The sequence below is a fragment of the Thunnus maccoyii genome, chromosome 9, assembly GCF_910596095.1.
Source record: "Thunnus maccoyii chromosome 9, fThuMac1.1, whole genome shotgun sequence".
Taxonomy (NCBI): Eukaryota; Metazoa; Chordata; class Actinopteri; order Scombriformes; family Scombridae; genus Thunnus; species Thunnus maccoyii.
In genome coordinates, this window is record NC_056541.1 from 25,228,538 (window position 1) to 25,249,512 (window position 20,975).

Sequence of the window (20,975 nt, forward strand, 5' to 3'; positions counted from 1 at the left end):
GCTCTTATGTTAATATTGGTACCAAGACTGTCTGCAATGCTTTATTTTTTTTTACATTTGTACCAGTTTTACAACACATCTTTAACATAATTTAAATACATATTGAATCATGGATATAAAACAATCTACATACATCTGGTAGACAGTTATACAGTTGTATCATTAGGTCAGAGCATTTCAAAGTATGAGGTCCCATAGAGAATGCCTGAGGGGGAGCAACTTGGCCATAGACCCTCAGTGGTAAATTAAAAATAGGAAAGGCAGAAAAAAACATGGTATTCATAAGTGACCGCAATGGAGATGACTTCCCCCACAACAGTGCTCTTCAACAGGAAATTGTAAATTTTACTAATCAAGATCAGTTTACTCATCATGACCTTTCAGCCTATGAAAATAGTTGTACATTAAAATGTTTTTCATGGCTCTGGAGGCCTGGAAACCTAAAGACTTGTAATATTTAGAATGAATCCTGCATTACAAAGGAGCTGGGTCACAAACTCGGAGCATGAAGTTTGCATTATGGGAAGTGTAGATTCAGTGTTTTTATAGTTTAACTCATAAGGATTAAAAATCAGGAGCCTCTGCTGCATCGATTTTGAGCATCTGTCCCAACTTAATGGAAGAGCAACGCTAAATCACCAGAGTACCCCTTTCAGTGTGCTGTCAATCTATGACTGCAACTTTATTCAATGTAGAAAAAAAACATAATTTCAGCCAGGAAAAGTTTATTTTGAAATACGTTGTTCCAAACAGATCTTATGCATCCACATGAGGATTTAAAGCACCTGTCACGGGAGTCACCGTTGCTAGGTGAATTTACGAACTGAGTAACAAACATACAGGACTAGAAGATGATATTACTTCATGCATTCAATCACATCACAACAGATCTAAAAAAAAAAAAAAAGGTAGCATCTGTTTTACTCTCAGTTTTTACCATTATAAAGCCATAAATATATGAGATGTCCCTTTTATTACTCCATTATATTGCAACAAATGTCAGGTGGAATCATGGGAAACAAAGCAGATGTGTGTACTTGGAGGAACCTGAACAAAGCAGACTACTGTGGGCTGAAACCAGTGCAGGTGATATATGCAAAGGAGCCATGGATACAAACATCCCTTATTTTTCCTGAAGCTATTTCGGTACATAACTAATTTTAATGTTATTTAAGCACACTCTATAACAAAAATCCAAGAAAAATCCAAAATGTTTATAATACACATTATCATTCAGTAACGATAACATTGTCTGAACAATATAAGCAAATAAAAGTTTAGTGGTTTTCACAGGAGACACTCTTTGACCTTCTTCAAGTTCTTAGGCCTTTTTCAGACTCAGATCCACATTTGAGAAATGCATTTTGCCCCAGAACTGAAGCTCATTAAAACATAATGCTGCTCGTCAAATAGGCAGCCGTTAGAAATAGGAATATGACCCACTTTGGCTCCTGATTCATTGTCTCAGAAAAAAAAGTTTTACAGTACAAGAGACATGGGCATCTGGTCAGATAGTACTAGGCCTGTGTGTTCCCATTTTAAATGAGGGAGTCCACCCTGCAGAAGGCCAGAGGGACTGATGGGTCATTCCTGCCAGCCAGACAGAGGGACACAAGGTTGCAGGTTAAGGTGACTTCAGTCTTTCTTTGGGATTTATTAATCTGTTCCTGTTTTTTCTGTGCACATTCCTGTTCACTAATCAGATGGCCTGCTACTCTCTTGACAGGTTTCCATTCCTGTGGTCATGTTCACTGTTGACTCTGAGTGTGTGTCTGACGCGCAACTCGCTGAGGCAATATTGCTGTTAGATAGTTTGGATTTTGCTTGGACGGACTGAATAAGGTTGTCAAAACATGTGAGCTGCTTGACAAAACATGTTATTAACAGATTGTGGTGCGCCTTTTCCAGAGTGTGTTTCAATCTTAGTGACAGAAAGACTGAAGCAGAGTCGTGAAGTTGATGTTTGGATGCCGACATTATGAAATGTAATGTGTTTTACAAGTCTGACCGCCATGGAAACACTGATGAGGCTGCTTTTGGACAATGATAAATGCTCATTGAGTAGTTTAATTTAACATTTATATATACAGGGTAGGTTGGCTGAGTATACTGGACATGCTTGATCACTGCAATGCCCTGTTTACAGTATCATATGTATCTTTTATCATCTTGCAAATAATAAAATATAGCAGTTACAATCATATGTGACAAAAATATATCTCAATGTTACTTTTTGCTTCTTATTACTGTAACACGATTTTTGGATTCACTTTTAACCCTCGTGTTTTGTTGACATTGGCTTTACTTCCCCATTTTTGGATTCTCACAAATATTTTCTTCTTGTTGTCTGACCTTATTAAAACCAAATATGTGGAAAGATATTACAGTGTCAACCCTTCCCTTTGCCATAAACTGGGCTTGTACATTTGATAAAGATGACAATTATATGAAATTTAACATAAATCATTGTTATTGCACCAAATAAAGAAATATTTCATGTTTTATTTGATGTTTGATTTCTTTCTTTTGATTTATTTTGCCAAAAGCCATTTACAGACAAAGACCTGTACAATATGTGATTCTACATAATGAAGGTATACCTTGGTAGACCTTTTATTAACAAACTGCTGTAAATCGCCAATAACAGAAATTCTAGTAGATTAATTTAGGATTTGTGGGGGTTGTTCTGCATAAAAATCAGTCACAGATATAGAGCATATAAAAAACCATTGAACACAACCATGTTTTACAGCTGAGACCTCAAACAGAAGAAATGCAAACTTCTGAAACATGTCAATAGTTTAAATTCATAGTTATAAGCAATTCTCTCAAAATTAAGAAAAGTCATCAAAAATCAAGGTAACGAAACAATGTTAAGTATGGGCACTTGAGATATGCTTCTAGCTAAACTAAGATATCAATCATAATTGAGGCGAAGAATTGAGGAAGAAACGAGCCAAACTCAATGGAAAATTTTTCTGCCCTCAAATTCCAGCAAGTGTTTAGGCTGTAATGGACCATGAAGGGATGGATGAGTCACTCAGGGTCTCTCCCACTGACCTCTCTTTTGGCACTCTCATCACTGTAGAGAGGCTGCTCACTCCTATGTCACCCACTGGTATGAGAATGTTTGTGTGTGTGTGTGTGTGTGTGTGTGAGCAATACAGTAGACCTGGGCACTGGACGTTATCTGACCCAGTGTTTATGAGAGAAATGCTCGCGAAGCAACCTTGGCGACATGGCCATTGGAACAGTGAGGTGATGTGTGTGTTTATCTACGTGGTGATAGCACAGTGGCCTTGTGTGCAGAGCTCTTATATATACAGACACACTCAAACGTCTACAGACAGAAATCCTCTCAGAAGTCCTCTCTGCAGCACTCTCAGCTGCTTGTCCTCTTCTCTCTAAGATTTACAACTAAGCCAGATTTTTGAATCTCATTTGCTTAGCAAGTTTTCTAGTTCTCTTAAGGCTGCAAGAAACTCTCGTGACAGAAAAATGCTGCCTGCAACCTTCAAACTGTGTGCTGGCATCTCCTACCGGCATATGAGGAACATGACAGGTGAGTGAGAGACATTAAGAGGCATTGAGCACAGCCTTGGCCTAGTTTCCTATCTGTTTTACATTAAGTTTAAAAATGCACATTTTTCTCAGTGGAGTTCTGCCCAGAGTCAGAATGGCTAAACGAATCAAAGAAGACTAAATAAGGCTAACAATTTCATGTTCTTTTATTTTCTTGTGATTTCCTTTCTTGTGATACACTGTATGTGTAATCAGTGGATTTAACATTGTAGTAACAGGGTGTTGTTTGTCTCCGTCTCCCAGGTTTGAGAAAGAATGCAATGGTGGCCATTCACCATGAGCTGAACAGACTGGCAGGTCCAGGCCCCAGTAAATGGATCAGCCAAGTCCGCCGACGAAGCTCCCTTCTCAGTGAGTTATTACACTGACTCACTTGAGTCAGTGTACGGATTCACACAGTGTTTCCATGGAGTAACAGACTTTATATGAGAGCTATGAAACTTCATAATATAAGAGTTTTTGGTTGAGAGGTAGACAGATATGTCAGGGTTTTTATGACATTGTTTTATGACATTTATTTCAGAAACATTGTTTTAGAAGTTTACTGATATGTTTTAGTTCCTTGCTGCTTTATTTTAAGGTTCTCGGATCGAGGAGGAGGAAGGGTACAACGAGGAGGAGATGTCCTATGTGAAGCAAGGTGAGGATGCACTGAAGAAGGCCATCAGCATCCTTAGCGAACAAGAGGGCTGGACCGTTGAAATTGTGGCTGTGAGTATCAAGACAGGACTCAAAAATCAGAATAATGATTCACTGAAGTATTAAATCATTCAACTTGTAAGAGACATATCCAACATATATTGTTTCAAATTTGAGAGATTACTGTACTTGTTTACACTCCTCTTTAGGCGAATGGAGACAAAGTCCTGAGTAAGATGTTGCCTGACATTGGTAAGGTGTTCAAGCTGGAGGTGATGTTGGAGCAGCACCCAGACAGTCTTTACGAAGAGCTTGTGGGAAACATGGAGCAAATGGGGGAGTGGAACCCAAATGTCAAACAGGTCAAGGTGAGAGAGAGGCAGCAGCAGGTGTCGGCATATGAATAGATTCTGCTACTTGAAATTCACTGTTACATCATTTCAGAAAGCCACATATGCAAAAACAAACATATCAATGCAAGACAGTTGCTAAAATGTCATATTGGGATCCACCAGATCCTTCAAAAGATTGGCCAGGACACCATGGTTACCCATGAGGTGTCTGCAGAGACACCTGGCAACGTTGTGGGGCCAAGGGACTTTGTCAGCGTTCGCTGTGCCAAGCGTCGAGGCTCTTCCTGCTTCCTGGCTGGAATGTCCACTCAGCACCCGAAAATGCCTGAGCAGAGGGGTGTGGTGAGGTGAGTCAAAGGGAGTCACAGAATGAGAGAATAATTAACTTGTTATGGGATATGCATGCATTCATGTATCTAAGGAGTAAATTAATCTGAGAAATCAATGGATACACACTCTTTATGTGCAATGGATGGATGATATAATGCAGTTTAAGCTGATGCTTAACACTGATTATTACATTTTCCAGAGCGGAGAATGGGCCCACCTGCATAGTTATGAAGCCCTGCGCTGAAGACCCAAATAAGACCAAGTTCACCTGGTTACTAAATATAGATCTAAAGGTAAATAAAAGCATTCTCTGCACTTCCTTTTCCACAGTTACTGCACTGGTTTGCACTGAAATATATTCAGTTACACTGACAGTAACTAAACATAAAATATATGTGATAATATTCCAATACTAAACATCATGATACTCAATCTAATACTGGCTTTGTCTTTGTCGTCTGCAGGGCTGGATCCCAAAGACAATCATAAACAAAGTGCTCTCTCAGACGCAGGTGGACTTTGCCAACCACCTCAGGCAAAGGATGGCTAATAACGTTTCTATGGAGATGGCTCATGCCTGCTGACACAAGATGCCTCTTGAGCTTTGGCACAGCAGTACACTCAGCAGCGGCAGAGGAGCAACCCCCTCTCATTTTAAAATAATATAAATCTGCTTTATCTGCTTAATTAAATAAGAAAATCCTGAGGAAATTAAGGAGATCAGATGAAGATGATGCTTGTCTAAGATTTTAGGAAAATCTGAACACAGATCTTGGTTTCAATTGGAAAATGTGTGTTTTTCTTGGCCCTTTTAATAGAAAATCTGTCATGAGATTTTGACTCACCGACATCAGTCTTACACATTGTGTGCCATGATTGTTTCTGATCACTCCACTTTGCATTGGCAGACACACTGAGCCGGTAAAACATGTCATAAACTGCCTGTTGTTTCCATGTGATAACACCCCAGATAGTGTCCATCCCTCTGCTGTGAAATTGCACTTTTATTTCAGTGTTTTATTTATTGATATTGCACAGTTGCATTGCATTACAATGACTGCCAAGTGAATAAACAATTGCAATGCCATTGATATTTATGGTTTTATGCTTTTATTACGCTTTCAGAGAAGCAGAAAAGCAGTAAGGAGAATAATTACTCTATCCTTTCCTGATGCATGAGAACTTCAATAAAAGTTCATAAAACATTTTATTTTGTCTTGCTTCACTGTTAAGATAAAGACATACTTACTTGCTTACACAGAGGAGAAAATACACAAGCAAAAAAAAATACAAATGAACAGAAAAACTTTTTGGAAACTGTACAGCGATTTCACAAATATTCCACTTCAACAGGGAGAAGATGGATGAATTTAAATGTTCTTTTTTAAACAGTGAAAAATAGAGCTCATAAAAAATGTCTTCCTGTTCCTTGATGGGTTTTCGGACTGACAGTTTGCCAGAGAGAGCAGGTGTTTGGCCATTCAGATGTGTGAGGAGCCCAGCAGCGAGCAGTTTGGTGTGAGCCAGCAGCACATTCCCTGAGATCAAGTAACAGTGGATTTTATCCCAAACAGGAAATCTGTTCATTGCCAGTTGTGTAACATTTTTCCTATTTTGTTTAGACTTGATCGATCCAAAATGTTTTGCAACAGCTCTTTTTCTTGGATGTAGTGCTGACTACAGGGGCCAGGATTTTTTAAATTGAGGAGTGGAGGTCTCACTCTCTGTCGCACATGATTTAATTGGCTGCAAGATATTCAACAGCATTACTTCAAAATTATGTAATTATGTCATACTGCTAAAGCCTGAGGGACTTTTCTGAGTTGAAATAGGAAGTGCGCTGACAATAACTTGTGAGCAGTGTTAGCCATTTTTCACTTTCTCCCATAAACTTTTTTGAGAATTCCCTTTTCAGTTGAGCCTGACTCCAGCGTGCCCTAAAAAACACAAACTTCAGCAGAATAGCTCTGAGTGCTGGCTTGACTAATGCAAAACAAACATTTTTTTTTCCTTGAAAGAATGTTCCAGAGGGTAATAATTGACATCTGCTTGAAATCCCTCAAATCTGAACATAAGCAGATGTGAGGAGAGTTGTAGACACTCAGAGATCTTGTTCCGTTATTTGTGTAATAAAAGGAGCGCAGAAATTCTGGGGTAGGAAAGGGAAAATTGTCCTGTGCAGATAAGTTGTGTAATAGGACCAGGAAGACAAAACAAGCTATCTGGCAGTCATATTGAATCCTTGGCACTGATGACAGCCTTGATTAAATCTTCTTCTTTTTTTTTCTTTTTTTGCATCCAATATCCATCTGTGCGTCCTTGACTGAAATTCAACTCATACATCAGCTTTTTTTTCTGTGTCAGGGAGAAATGTAGGAACATTCCTGCACTTTATGGGGGGAAAAACAAGAATTGTAAAAACTTTGTCAGGGAATTCAGACAAAATAAAAAAATCCCATAGCCTATTATAGAAGTTTTAATTAATTCACAATTATCTGTAAAAAACAAAACAAAAAAACAAACAAAAAAAAACCAGAAAAAATATACTTTTCACTGTATTTTGTGTAAAGATATATCTGTGAGCTGCTATTATCTGTAGACTGAAAAGGAGGTCACAGCCTCCCTGCTCTCCGAGCCGGAGAGCGATGACGTAATGAGCCCAGAGTCCGACAGGAAACCACAATTCCCAAGATGCATTTGAAATTACCGTGGCCACTGGACGGGGGAAGGGAAGCTGAGATTGGAGGGAGAAACAATCAGAAACTGAGGTACTTTTAAATGCTTCACATCACATAATAATCTCAGACAGGCTACGACAGACATTGTTATGTAGGGTTTTTAATATATTTTAAAGACAAAAGCAGATTTATCCGCATGTTGCTGTCGCATTTGTGCACAGACTCCATCCCCCGTTGCAGTTCAATAGAGCTATAGCTAGCCCGTTAGTTAGCCGGACAGCTGGCTTTTCTTGTGTTAGCAGGCGGGTCTCAGCTACTTAACCGCACTTAATTTTCATGACATTAATCGTTTGACTGTGTAGCACAAAATGAGGCCAGCTTCATGCAGTATGTGAAGGCGTTGCAGTCTTTGGTTGGAGATGAAGCTGTAGCTGCGTCTTTGTGCCTGCGGGGTTGCTAGCTTGTTGGCTGCTACGGATAATGTTATCTAGGCGACGTCAGGCTGCTGCTGTAGATGTTACAGCAGACAACTGTCACTGTCAAATATGAACTTATTCTATATATTTTGTCATATTGTCATGACACACTGCTTCTACTATGCACTGATTGAATGCTACATGTTTTGCAATAGACCTTAACATTAAAGTGTCTTAAAATCTCCTCACTGGAAAAAAAAAAATTCCATTATAACCAAAGTCCTTCTTTGAAGATATTATGCAGTTGAAAGTACACACGTGTTAATTAGCAAAATACAGTGAAAGTATCAAATTTATATACCGTTTGAATATATTAATCTATAACAATGTATCATATTTAATGAACTCATATGTTTTGAATTGCAACCCTTAATTACTAAAGTACAGTAACTACAGCTGTCAAATACATGAAGTGAATTGTAGAAATATAAAGTAGCATGACTCAAATGAAGTATAAGTGCCTCAAATTCGTCCTACAATGAATTTAGGTTGTTTTGCCAATGGTGTCAAATTTGTGCTGTAAATCAAGTTCATAGCAGCATTTTTTTTTTTTAAATTTTGAGATAGTTAAACACATATTTTGCTGTTTTATGCATAGCCACAGATGTAAATTTGGATTTGTGTGTTGCTTCATTAAAATGTTTGTTAACTTTACTACATTTCTTGTCCTAGTTTTTCAGATATTGTGTACATATGACAGCCCTTCCTCAGGACTCTGACCATACAAGAACCCCATCCATGATCCACATCTCACCGGACACCTGCAGTTCTTACTCTGGACGTGTGTTGCAGTTTCATGTGAGGCTGAAGACATAACACAGCTCTGATGTATGTAGTAAATTAAACTGTACTGGTAGCTCTGAGTGCTCATTGGATTTGTCTTGAGTGCCAAAGTGATGAAGCGTCTTGGACGGGGAGAGCCCAGCCCTGAAAAGCAATGTCATTATCCAGCTTCTGTGCACCTCTGATGAGGCTGAGGAGTAAACCCAGTGGCCAAGCAGATCTGTGGAGGAGAGGAAGGAGGGAGGTTTCCAGGAAACGTGTATATTGATGGATAGCCATTTCCTCCAGTCAGCTCTTGTAGACTGATACCTGCACATTGCTCTCCGTGTACACACTCAAGGTTAGACTTTTGAAGTAGCCAACAAAACCAGGCTGCCGTCAAAACCACACAATCGTCGGTATCACACAGAAAAAAGAGAATATGATGTGTGCAACATGGATTTCTATTGCCAGTGACAGTTTTGTGAAATCAAACTGGTGACTGTGGACACTAGGTTCTCTGTGTATATGAGGAAAAAAAGAGGAAAAGCATAGATACTCGCAGTCACTACACATGTGCACTACAGAAACCATGGTGGTCCTTGCAGCAGCTCATCAGCCCATTTCAGTCCGTGATTTCAGAAGCCTTTAGAGGCCAGGATCAGGAACACGCTCGCCAGCCAACACACTCATATGCAATGGAAGAAGACATTGATGTCACATCCCACCCTGAGGTAATATTCTTTCATGTTTGGTCTTAAAGTTGTAAAATTTAATCTCATTAAAGTGTTCGGGTTTACAGCAATGTAACACCATTAAAGCAGCAAGGCGCACCTGCTGTGTAGGCGGACAAAATAAGAGTAGACGCTTTTTACTACTGTTGCCATATTGATGTAGTCACCCCCATAGAGAAATGTTCCCTTCCTGTGCTGCACTGTTGTTTAATGTTAAACAATTAAGAGCTCATCTGTTTAATCAGTTCTGTCACATGTGTTTAGGTCAACAGTTCCCCCTCTGCGTTAGCTGTAATCTCTGGTCTGGCTTGCTTGGCACGTTGCCATGGCGGCAGCTATCCTCAGCTTGGTTTTCTAGCCGTAACATTACCTCCTGCTCCCTGGCCTCTATCCTTGTATATTGCTTCTTTTGTAAACAGTGGGATGAGTAGTGTATGTCTCATGTCTCATTGAATGCAGTGTAACTGGGAGGGCACAGTCTTCCTCAAAGGAAGTACACCCTTAAATTACCTAATTTCCAATGCTTAAATATATCAAAACAGGAAGTATGCTAGTAAAACAGAGAAGTGCAAATGTGCAACTTCTGGCATGTCTCTGAGAGTTTATTTGGCTTGTTTTGCTTTGTATTTTTTACAAGTTGATATTAGGAATTCCAGGACTTTAAAAAAAATAGGAAAATAATGAGACATTCAGTGATCATGAATGACCTGTCTTACAGCAGTGAGAGCTGCACTATTTTTATATTGTGTGCATGTCATAAGCATCTGCCTTGTTGCTGCCCTCTTCTTAGGGCCTGAACGGTTTGTCCCATGAATGTAAACCATTAGAGGAGATCACCAATGGACACTCCAACCATAAGCCTGTGAGTACAGAAAAAAAATCACTTCTCATTGATGGGACATTTGTCTCACTTTCATTCATTGTAATTTTCTTTTCCCATCAAGCCTTTTTATCTAAAAACAGTTTAAACCTTTTTCATTTTTCTCTTCAGGTCATGAATGGACTGATTATCGGTCATAATGTCAAAGACAACACCAACGGCAGCGCACCGCTCAGATCCCTGCCGGTAGTTAAATTTCATCTTTAGTATCTCACTTTAACCACCATGGTCCGGTCCCCCTTGCATGTAAGATAATCCTTTGTTTGGTAATTGTGCAGATTTCAGCACTGAAGCAGAATGGTCTTCTGCAGACACTGGCAGCCGGAGGGGACCAGCTGAAGCCTGCAGGTAACACACACATACTCTCACACAACCTCTCCTTTGTCTCGCATCCTCTTCCCAAAGGAATTTGTGAGTGTATCCTAGATACCAGGCAGCTGTTGCAGGTAAAACCTCCCCCAGGAGTGCAGGTTGCCTGCTTGGAGGAAGAGAAGGGTCTCAGTGGTGCTCTGGATGATGCAGGTCTGTTAGATAGGAAGGATTTATGACGGAGAATAAACTTGATGGGTGTCAGCCATTGCACCATGGCCCCTTGGCAGAGTAGATGCTGTTTGAGGGTTGAAGCCTGTGAGGTTTGTGCGTGTGAGAGTGTATTACACTGTTGAGTGAATTAGTTTAGTTTTCTTACCTCACCTTTGTGATTCTCTCTCCACAGAAGAAGATGTAGAGTTGGAAAAGGCCAGACAGGAGTGGGAAGCTCTGGAGAACATCCAACCAGGTCAGATACATCTGTCAGTTTCACCTGTTTGTATCAAGATGATGATGACTTTGATTGTGTTGCTAAAATTTTTTTGGAAAAAATCCTCCAGCTCTCACAGAGGACTCAAACCCAACCCCGCTCATCTCCTTCAATGAAGCCCTGCAGTACTTCCAGACCACAGACCTCGGGGACTTGCTAGTAAGGAACGCTGCATACCATAAATCCTTAAACAAAAGCTGTTATCTAAGTGATGGCCAACTCTCAAATAAAAGCAGGGGGAGCAGTCTGTTGGAACAAATCAAGTCTGGCCCCTGATTAAGGAAAAGGTTCTCACTCTGTAAATTCTACTTTGTCGTTCTTTCTCAAGGTTCAGCCACTTTCAGCGAATCTCAGCACTTGGTTCAGATGGTTCACAGTAAAAGCCATGTAGCTTAGGAGGTGAATGTAACTGGTGGCAGTATTTTAACATGAAACAGATGGAGGAAGTGTTGACTTGGCATTAACAGTGAACACCAGCAACAAATGAACACAGCAAACAGGAACAGATCAGAAAACTGTGATGGTTCTTGCTTAAATATAAAATGATAAAATGTGCTTATAAAATAGAGGAAATTAGGAATAAAGGTCTTTAATACAGGCCTGGATTGCTGCTCAGTGAGTTAAAGAATTTACCGAATGTGGGTGAGAGAGGGAAAGACTTGCATCGAGTGTTGCCTCCTACAGCTGGAAAACTAGCGCCATGAAATGTGAAAGCGAAGTGAAAAAAGCATCATGTGGTCCTGTTGCTCAGTCCAGACATAAATAGAATAATTGGATTGAAACTGTGCTGTAGTTATCACGACTTCTACTCTATAGTGGTATTCTATTTTCATCCCCACCCCCACCTGCAGAAGAACATCCAGCCAACCATTCGCAGGACAGGACTCGCTGCAATCACACACTTCCTCTTTGGACCGCCACGACTGCACAGGGAACTCCTGGAGGAGAGGGATCTGGTCTTTGCCATCGCACAGTGTGAGTGTCTGTTTGCCGAATTGGGTCGTGTAATCATCCCCACCAGGTGTAAAACTCATGAGTGTTTCCAGTAAACCACTGGTTTTTACTTTTTGCGTGTGTTTGTTGTCCATAGGCCATGTGGACAACAGCCAGACAGTCCACATGCGTGTTCTCCAGACCATTTATAAGAGGCTGCTTGGCAGCAGGCTGGACTGTCCTCGCTTTGGGACGCACTGGGAAAACATCGGCTTTCAGGGTAAAACACCTTCACACTCTTCACTTCGCTAGTGAAGTTCTGCTCTTAAATTTCATGATGTGAAAGGTTTTTAGTTGTTCATAACAAATTTCAATGCAGTACATGTCTCAAGAATATTAAATGTTGCTCTAAATAAATGTACTAATGAAGTGAAAGAAGGTTTCTGTGTGGTAGGTTAATGTTGTATCTATTTTAGAAAAAAAAATCTCTATCCACAATTATTGACAGTATTCACCCCAAACAGGGAAACAGTATGACTGAATGCTTTCTCTCTTTTCTGGATTGTTTTCTTGTACTTTAGGTACAGATCCAGCCACTGACCTCCGTGGCACTGGTTTCCTGGGACTGATGCATACTCTGTACTTTGTGATGGATCCAGAGACTCTACCATTGGCTAGAGACATCTACAAGTTATCACAACACCCTACACAGGTACCACCAGTTCATAATCAGCACACCCCTCTAAGGCTGTACACTCAGGCTAGAATCAGCATGCATGACTGCACACTTGTGTTGTCTCGTTTGTAGAGATGCGTTTTAGAGCTGCAATGATAAGTCGATCGACAGAAAATTAATCAGCAACTATTTTGGCAATAGAATTATCGTTTTAGTCATTTTTTTTAAGCAAATATGCCAAAGATTTGCTGGTTTCAGCTTGTCATATGTGATGGTTTAATGCTTTTCTTCTTTGGGTTTCAGACTGTTGTTCAGACAAAATAAGACATTTACTGTAACATAAACTTAATCATTGACTCCGGGAAATTGTTTACAGTCATTTTCACTATTTTCTGACATTTTATAGACAAAACGATTAATCAGTTAATTGAGAAAATAATTAGTAGATTAATCGATAATGAACATGATTGCTGCCCTAATGTTTTTTATCTTTATGTTCACTTTGGATGACTCATTCAGGGATTAGATTGATGCAGAGGGAACTAAAGTGAGGAAGAGAATTTCCCCTCAGGGATCAAATTAAGATGAGCATGTTTTAGGACTTGCCCTTGTAGCCTTTCTAAGTTCCCTCGTGTATTTATTCTGGTCTAGAACTTTCCATTCAGTGTGATGTCAATCAACATGACCCGCATCGCTCTGCAAGTACTCAGAGAGGAAGCCTTGTCCAAGTGAGTCACTAGTCCTCCGTTTTTGTTTTATGGCATCCTTACCTTCTGTTGTAGCATCAGACAATATCACTTCACACCTACTCTCCTCTCTGCCTTTGCTCTTACCAGGGAGTGCAATCGTCGTCAGCAAGTGGTCGGTGTGTTGAATGAGTTCTACGTTGCCACGTATCTGCACCTGTACCAACTGTGGAAGACCCAACAGAAGACCATTGCTGACTCTGGCTTTGTACTAAAAGGTAAAGATAATTCACAATATCTCAGGAACGCCTTCAGGGAATTTCTTCAAATTTGGCACAAACATCCACTTGGATTCAAGGATGAACTGATCAGGTTTTGAGTGGTCAGAGTCACTGTGACCTCACAAAACTCGTTTTTGGCCGTAACTCAAGAATTCATACACTAATTATGACAAAGTTTCACACAAATGTCTAATAGGATAAAATGATGAAGGGATGACATTTTATATCAAGAAGGTCAAAGGTCAACTTCACTGTGACATCATAATGTTTTGTAAAAACACTTCTGGCCATTATTCATCGCCATAACTCAGGAACAGAAGGGGAGGTTGTGACAATATTTCACATTTGGTCGGACACTGAATGGGTGACACTAATCTTGAGTGTCCACCTTGAAACTGTGGTGATTGTTTAGATCTTCTGTGCTGCCGTGTTGAAGATGTGTGTGAAGCATCCACGTTTTAGAATTTGCAGCTTCTTTGCAGCAACATCCATATCTGAAGCATCGTCTACTGTCTATCAGAATCAGCTTTTTTGGCCAAACGTGTGAAGACATATAAAGAAAATACACTTAATACCTTTTTATTAGATTCCTTCAAAGTCTTAACTGCAAATATTATGAGTCTGGACAGACATGGATGTAAACTGCAACTTGACTGGTTGGCAGATGCATACAACCGCGAGGTGGTATTTCCAGTTTTTTATTGCATTGCACTGGTGTGAAGTCATCGCTTGTATTGGTGTCACAGGCCTGTTACAGATTGTCTTCCCAACATGAGTCCCTCTGTTGGTGTGTTTTTCTAACCCTTCAGAAGTGGAGCTGTTTGCCAAAAAGAACCCCAAGCAGATGCTGCGCCGACTAGAGGTCTTCCTGAAAGAGAGGCGGGCAGGTGGAATCCCCCGTGGGACGTCGCCAGACCCTCAGGCCCAACAGCACTCTCCTAGCCTGGGCGAACGCAGGGCCAGAGCCGGGACGGGACAGGGAAGCAAGGGAAAGGAGATGCACTTCACAGGAGTGTGTGATCTACCGCCAGACATGGAGGGAGAGGCCAGACTCATCTAAGCTAGACTCTGTCTGTGTGTGTGTGTGTGTGTGTATGTGTGCGTGTGTATGTGTGTGTGTTTGTGTGAGTGAGTGCTCTTGGGTGTGTGTGAGCAATCCTGTTTGTGAGTGGCTTACTTTCAGAGAGCTAGAAGAAGAACCCACCAGACCCTGATCTAGGACCTGCTGTCTGAACCTATTCAAACATTTCGGCTCCTTCCACTGATGCTGGAGTGCTGCACTTTGATCAGATTAAGCTTGGGGGTCTTTCAGAGTTATATGGTTTTTTTGGGTGGGGGGCGGGTGTTGTAATTAATTTACTTCTCTTAAGAGAGAACAGTCAAATTTAGAGCTGAAGCAGGTCAGAAACACAAGATGTCACAAAACACCAAGAAAGTGAATGTTTGCACTTTGCTGTGTGCATTTAGTAGCCAAATCAATAGCTGCCATGTTCTTGTGATTAGATTCTGCCTGCCTAGAAGTCCACGATGTACACGATATGTCTCTAGGATCTCTCAGCCAGGGTGTGTTAGCAATGCAGAGGCAGGAGCGTGGCATGGAACGGCTTTTTTTTTTTTTTAAAGGGTCGGTGTTCGCTCCTACTCCAAGAAACTGCTCCATCACACGAGCATGCTAACGACCTGTAATGCAGTGGAAGAGCGTCATCATCAGGCATATTATCAAACACTCTGTTAACTTTAGGGTGGTTAGAAAAAAAAAAAGTAACCAGTTTCAAGCCCCGCTATGGAGCGAACAAGAGCAGGTTTCCTCTCAGCTTGAGTGGAGAGCAGAGAGCAGAAATCACCAGTAGACGCCGTTCTCTCTTACAGATCAGGCTTCAAATGCAGGTTGCTTTGAAGGTCTGATCACTTTGCATTCTCTATTAGAGCATGAAAGAAGTAAATGTCGTGAAAGATGTTAAAAAAAGTGCAAGAAAGGGCCCTCCTGTCCAGGTGTGCGACAGCAAAGCCAGTTGTTGGTGTCAGTTGACAGCGGTCTGATAGACTAGGTCCAGAGCTCCCTCTTAACATGGGGGGATATATTTTAAATAATTTTAAAAATAACTATTTTAGTCCTTTCCGAAGGGACAGCCGTCATAACTTCATAGTTATGTATAAAAGCACTTCAGAACTTTGTTATTAAACTGATGGCTGAGTGACCGTGAGAGGGAGTTTTAACACTGTTAAATTCCACCAGAACATCTGAAAAAGACTCGTGAACATTCTCAGCTTTTCGTGGTTAAAGCCAAGAAGATACTTCATAACAGAGTCTGTGTGCTTGGTGTGGTCCCGGCTTAAGTCGAAGGTCTGGTATGAGCTTTCTCTACATTCCGTTATAAAGCATGTGATTGTAATTTTTTTTTTTTTTTTGACCAGTTAAAAATTTATTCCAGTGTGTGTGTGTGTGTGTGTGTGTGTGTGTGTGTGTGTGTGTGTGTGTGTGTGTGTGTGTGTGTGTGTGTGTGTGTGTGTGTGTGTGTGTGTGTGTGTGTGTGTGTGCGTGCGTGTGTGTGTGTGTATGTGTGTGTGTGTGGTGAAATGAATGAGCTGATATTGATGAAGGGTGCCTCTCCTAGGAGATGTATGGTACAGTATGCAATCCCAGCTCTTACTCAATGATAATCAAAACAAATAGTGCTGTGTGACGATAGAAATCGTTTCTAACTTCAGGGTTTGTGCGTTTGTGCAAGCGAGTGTGTGTGTGTGTGTGAGTGAGTGTGTGTGTGAGCGTGTGTGTGTGTCGTATGACAGGAACTGACTACAGATGGGGTGCTTTCCTCTGCACACAATAAGCCAGCTTTACTAAGTACTTGATCCATCAAGCTGCAAAGACGGTACTTTTTTCCATTTCAAAACGGTACATAGAATTTCAGAGGACAAAATTTCTCCTAAAACAAAAAAACACATATTTTGTTTGCTTTTTTTAAAAAAACAGATGTTGGTTCTGGACGCATCTGGTTTCAGCGGCTCTGTGGCCTAGAATGGGTATAGCTCCTCAGCAAAGCTGGTTCCTGCTTTGTGCTAATGTGAAACCGTCTCCCATCGTTGTAGTCTCAATCTGTAGCATGTTCAGGTAGCACTAGTACTGTAGCATCCTATAGCCTCCTCCTCTTCGTCAAGCTTGTTGATGTCACGTCTCAGTTACAGTCTGTAGTGTCAATGAGTGCGCAAACTGTTACTACTATAGCACATGCATTTCATCTTCGCATTAAGCCTCCATCAGTAGACACACGTTTAGGTGGCGCAGCTGTTGAACGTATGTTTTGGAGAGATGCGGGATGACGTGTTATTGAGCTCAACCTTGTCTTCTAAGAAGGTAACAGTAAAAACGGTGCCTACATCCAGTGGAGCCATGTGGGGTGGAGTGCTTTTTTTTTTTTTTTCTTTCTTTCATTTGAGCTACAGTGCCACAGTGGACTTCCTCCATTCATGTAAGGCATTAAACAGAGTTGATGTGACCCCTAAAACATGCAGGCCTAAAGGATACATATTTTTAAAAAATATATATATACAGGCATGTAAATTTTCAATGTCAACATCTACTCAGATAATTGCTCACACGCCATCTCCCTTCTCCACCGTATAACTTTGAGAAAAAATGAGCTGATGTAGTTTTGCCAATTGTTTGCGAGTGTTTTGATCGATCAGGAAAATTTGCACTGTTGTAGATATTTGATAGTATGTGTGACGTATGCAAGAGGAAACAGGCCATCTTCAATAGCCATAAATGTTCATTATCACCCACCTCATGAAACAGGCTTCGTGAAGTCAGACTCCCCCTCCTCGCTCTTGATAAAATTGCACCACAGATACGATCTCACATTTAGTTTTTATTCAATTTTAAACTGAGGAGCAGTACAGTGTATGTAAATCAGGAAGTTTGTATATAGAGAATTAATGATTGTAACTGTATGATTGTCTGTAGGGCATTATACTGAAACACATTGCTTACCTCAAGACTTAAGACAAATCTCTCCTTTCTCTCTCTCACCTGATGTGTGTTTGGCCTCTCAGTCAGACTCTTATCTTTTTACTTTTCCTTGTACTTAGGCCTTCTCTCATACCAATTGGATATGTTATATAATGTGTATATTCGACACCTGAAGCACTACGTAATAGCAAACTAACACAAAAAGCTGGTCAATGTTATGTGTATACTATTTAAAGACACATTATAGACACTATATAGGCCCACACACGCTCTGATGCACATCTGCAGATAAAGAAATCCTTTTTAAAATCAATCTATAATTGGCTGATGTTTACCATGTTGAAATGAGCTGGTTTTTTTGTGGCTTCAGTGATAGTACAGTATACTTTTGCTGTGTTTTAAGTGTTTGATGTCAGGAAAACACTCAAACAATCCAGTCTTTACAGCTACGGTCACAAACAAACAGTTCAATATATGATTGTAAAGATATAGGCTTGATTAGCAGCCATTATACTGTGTATGCTTTGACCTTGGTATATATTCAGTATCCAAACAAGGCCTGATTTATCCTCTCATATTACCAAAAGTTATATTTTCAGCAGTTGTAATAGATCATATTCTTATGCGTTGATCATCGATTTTGGAATCTCCTCAGTTGTGAAACCAGAACCAAGAGAGTTTAAAAAAACAGAAAAAAAAAGAAAAGAAAAACGGGTTCTTGCAGGATGTCGGATGCTCTGAGAGGTGTGGTCTGAAGTTCTGCTTCCTACAGCAGCAGCTCGGCAAATACAATCACTTCTCTCAATATCCTGCGCTTTATATGAAGGTGTTTTACTGTTGCCATCGTCGTCATGTCCCTCAGAGCATTTTATGACTGTACCTTGATTGTAGAAGCCCTATTTTATATTGAGAGTTATTTCAGAATACAGTATGTGCTGTTGTACATTAAATGTATTGTATGGAGAAAGCTAAATAAATGCTGTTTAAAAACGACTGTGTTTCTCTATGGAATCACTGAATCCTCTGCAACTCTCTATTATCATGAATAATTGTACTGGTGTGTGCTGTGTCCCAGTTACATACTGCATACTAATTCCACGCACTTAGTTTGATAGTATACTGTTTACAAATTAGTGTACAAGAGTATAATTAAGTCAACTAACTGTTGTTTTCAATAAGATGTACTTTTGATCAACGGTTCGGTCTATAAAATGTCAGAAAATACCGAAAAATGCAAATATTCAGAGCTCAAGGTGTAATTTATTAAATTGCTAATTTTGACTGGAAACCAGTCCAAAAACCAGTGTCTTTCTATTTAGAAAGACGTACAACAGAAAGGAAGCAAATCCTCAAATTTGAGAAGCTTTTGAAACAAAGAATATTTGGCATTTTTGTTTGATAATTGACTTAAATGATTAATTATCAAAATAGTTGGTGATTTTCTGTAAGTTTAATAATCAATTAATCTACTGATCATTTCAGCACTATTGTCAATTAAATTTTACAGACAGCAAAATATTTTCTGAGATTTAATACTTATTTTTTTAAGATCTTACTATCTTCTCTCCTCCTTTAGAAATTAGTTTTAATTTTATTCCCCTTTTTCGTTCGTGTAGTGCATATTGTTGAACAGTAACGTGTATCAGTAGTAGTGTTTCAGTTTGCATGCTCATTTCTTTTGAGTAACTTTATCTGATCACTTTTCCGGTATGAACACACCACATGTTAAACATTCACTTATGTAACCTGGAGTTGGGAAACATATGGTTTGTGGTAGGCCTCCAATCTAGCTGTTCTGTAGTTTAACCACTAGAGTGCACACTTTGATAGATCCACAACTAAAACAACCAAAGCTGTGAGCTAACATATTACAGTTTACAGGTGCTGCATAATTCACAGGTTGGTTTATGCAATAGTGAAGCTACTACTGTAAAATACATATATGTACAAAGAACACTTACATTTTACATGACACGATACATTTTAAACTCCTGTGAAATTTAAAGCCTTTAAATTCTTGTTTATTCATCTCTTTGGTTGTTTAATTTTAAGTGACCCTCTTAAGTTCCTCTAGAGTAACATCATTAGGACAGAGCACTATTATTGGCTTGCTGTGCAGACACTGTTTAAAGTCTCAACCACAGTCCCAGGCTCCTCAGTCTGTGCTCCATCTTTCATCAGTGAAACAAATTACTCAGACGTCACTGAGGTACGATTGTCCATAATTTGTCATAAGTGGTCTCCCATTGCATTTCCATGGTCCACTCCAGTGTTGAAATATTTGCAACTGATCAGATAAAGGGGGATTTTGGTGCTGGGTCAATGACGTTGGGACGCTTCCAAAGGAATCTTGGTGCTGCAAACTTCTACATCTGTGCTTAATCAGACTCATGGCTCCAGTCCCACAGTGCCAGATGACTGAGCTGTGGTGGACCTGCTGAATCACAGCACACACAGGATGGAAAAATATTTCAGCCAATCTTTTATCACTAATCCAAGTCAAAATCACAGTCCCATGAGTTATATTTTATATCTGCTAATAGTGTGCTGTGCTGTTTTTACTAGTTTTATTAGCATTCCTCAGCACGCACATGGTTTCAGTAGAGAGAAAATACATGACACAACTTCAATTATATCACAGAGGAGCCTGATAAAGGGTCAATAATCTAATACACAGACACCAGTCATGTGTCAGGTATCCTGCAGGAGTGTTTAGGTATCTATGTGCCTGGTGAGAATGAACAGAATAGTGCAGGATGGAGTTTTTATAAATCTGTTTCCATTTGTACCTAGTGAGCCTGCTGGAATACAGCATTTTTCTCTCACTCATACTCTCGCTTTCCCTCCCCCAACTCTCTTCCTCTCTCCCTGATGTCATTGTTTCCTGCCCAGTCGATGCTGACGCTCAGCTCAAGGCTGCATGCACAGACACTAATGCATGCTGCTCTGCTTAATGCTGACCGATAGGAATTTACAGACACTAATAAAAGCGATCCACAAAAACTGACTCTGTAAATATCCTGGTTTTTGTTTTTCTGTGATGCAATTAAACTACTGTGTTTGTAAGTGCTAAGTGTGGCCTGTGTTAACAGTTGTCAGATTCAAGTTGATGTGAGGCCTCTTGGTCATGGTCACTGTCCATCTTCTCTTTGTGATTATCATCTTTTCTGGATTGCCAACAGCAAAAACATTACAC

The 20,975-nt window shown here is 40.1% G+C and overlaps 2 protein-coding genes across 2 annotated transcripts; both read left to right on the forward strand.

The window, feature by feature from the left end:
* Positions 1-3,358: 3,358 nt before the first annotated feature.
* Positions 3,359-6,109, forward strand: star (steroidogenic acute regulatory protein). The gene is made up of 7 exons (XM_042421613.1): positions 3,359-3,562; positions 3,826-3,933; positions 4,163-4,293; positions 4,431-4,589; positions 4,737-4,921; positions 5,104-5,197; positions 5,369-6,109. Exons 1-7 carry the CDS (start codon positions 3,499-3,501, stop codon positions 5,486-5,488), a joined length of 861 nt encoding a protein of 286 aa, XP_042277547.1. The 5' UTR covers positions 3,359-3,498; the 3' UTR covers positions 5,489-6,109.
* Positions 6,110-7,580: 1,471 nt separating this feature from the next.
* On the forward strand, positions 7,581-16,267 carry elmod3 (ELMO/CED-12 domain containing 3). The gene is made up of 13 exons (XM_042422568.1): positions 7,581-7,672; positions 8,731-9,554; positions 10,345-10,416; positions 10,546-10,620; positions 10,713-10,782; positions 11,150-11,212; positions 11,304-11,392; positions 12,085-12,208; positions 12,324-12,446; positions 12,748-12,878; positions 13,494-13,570; positions 13,679-13,806; positions 14,619-16,267. The coding sequence occupies exons 2-13, from the start codon at positions 9,519-9,521 to the stop codon at positions 14,867-14,869; spliced, it is 1,239 nt and encodes a 412-aa protein (XP_042278502.1). The 5' UTR covers positions 7,581-7,672; positions 8,731-9,518; the 3' UTR covers positions 14,870-16,267.
* The last annotated feature ends 4,708 nt before the right edge of the window (positions 16,268-20,975 follow it).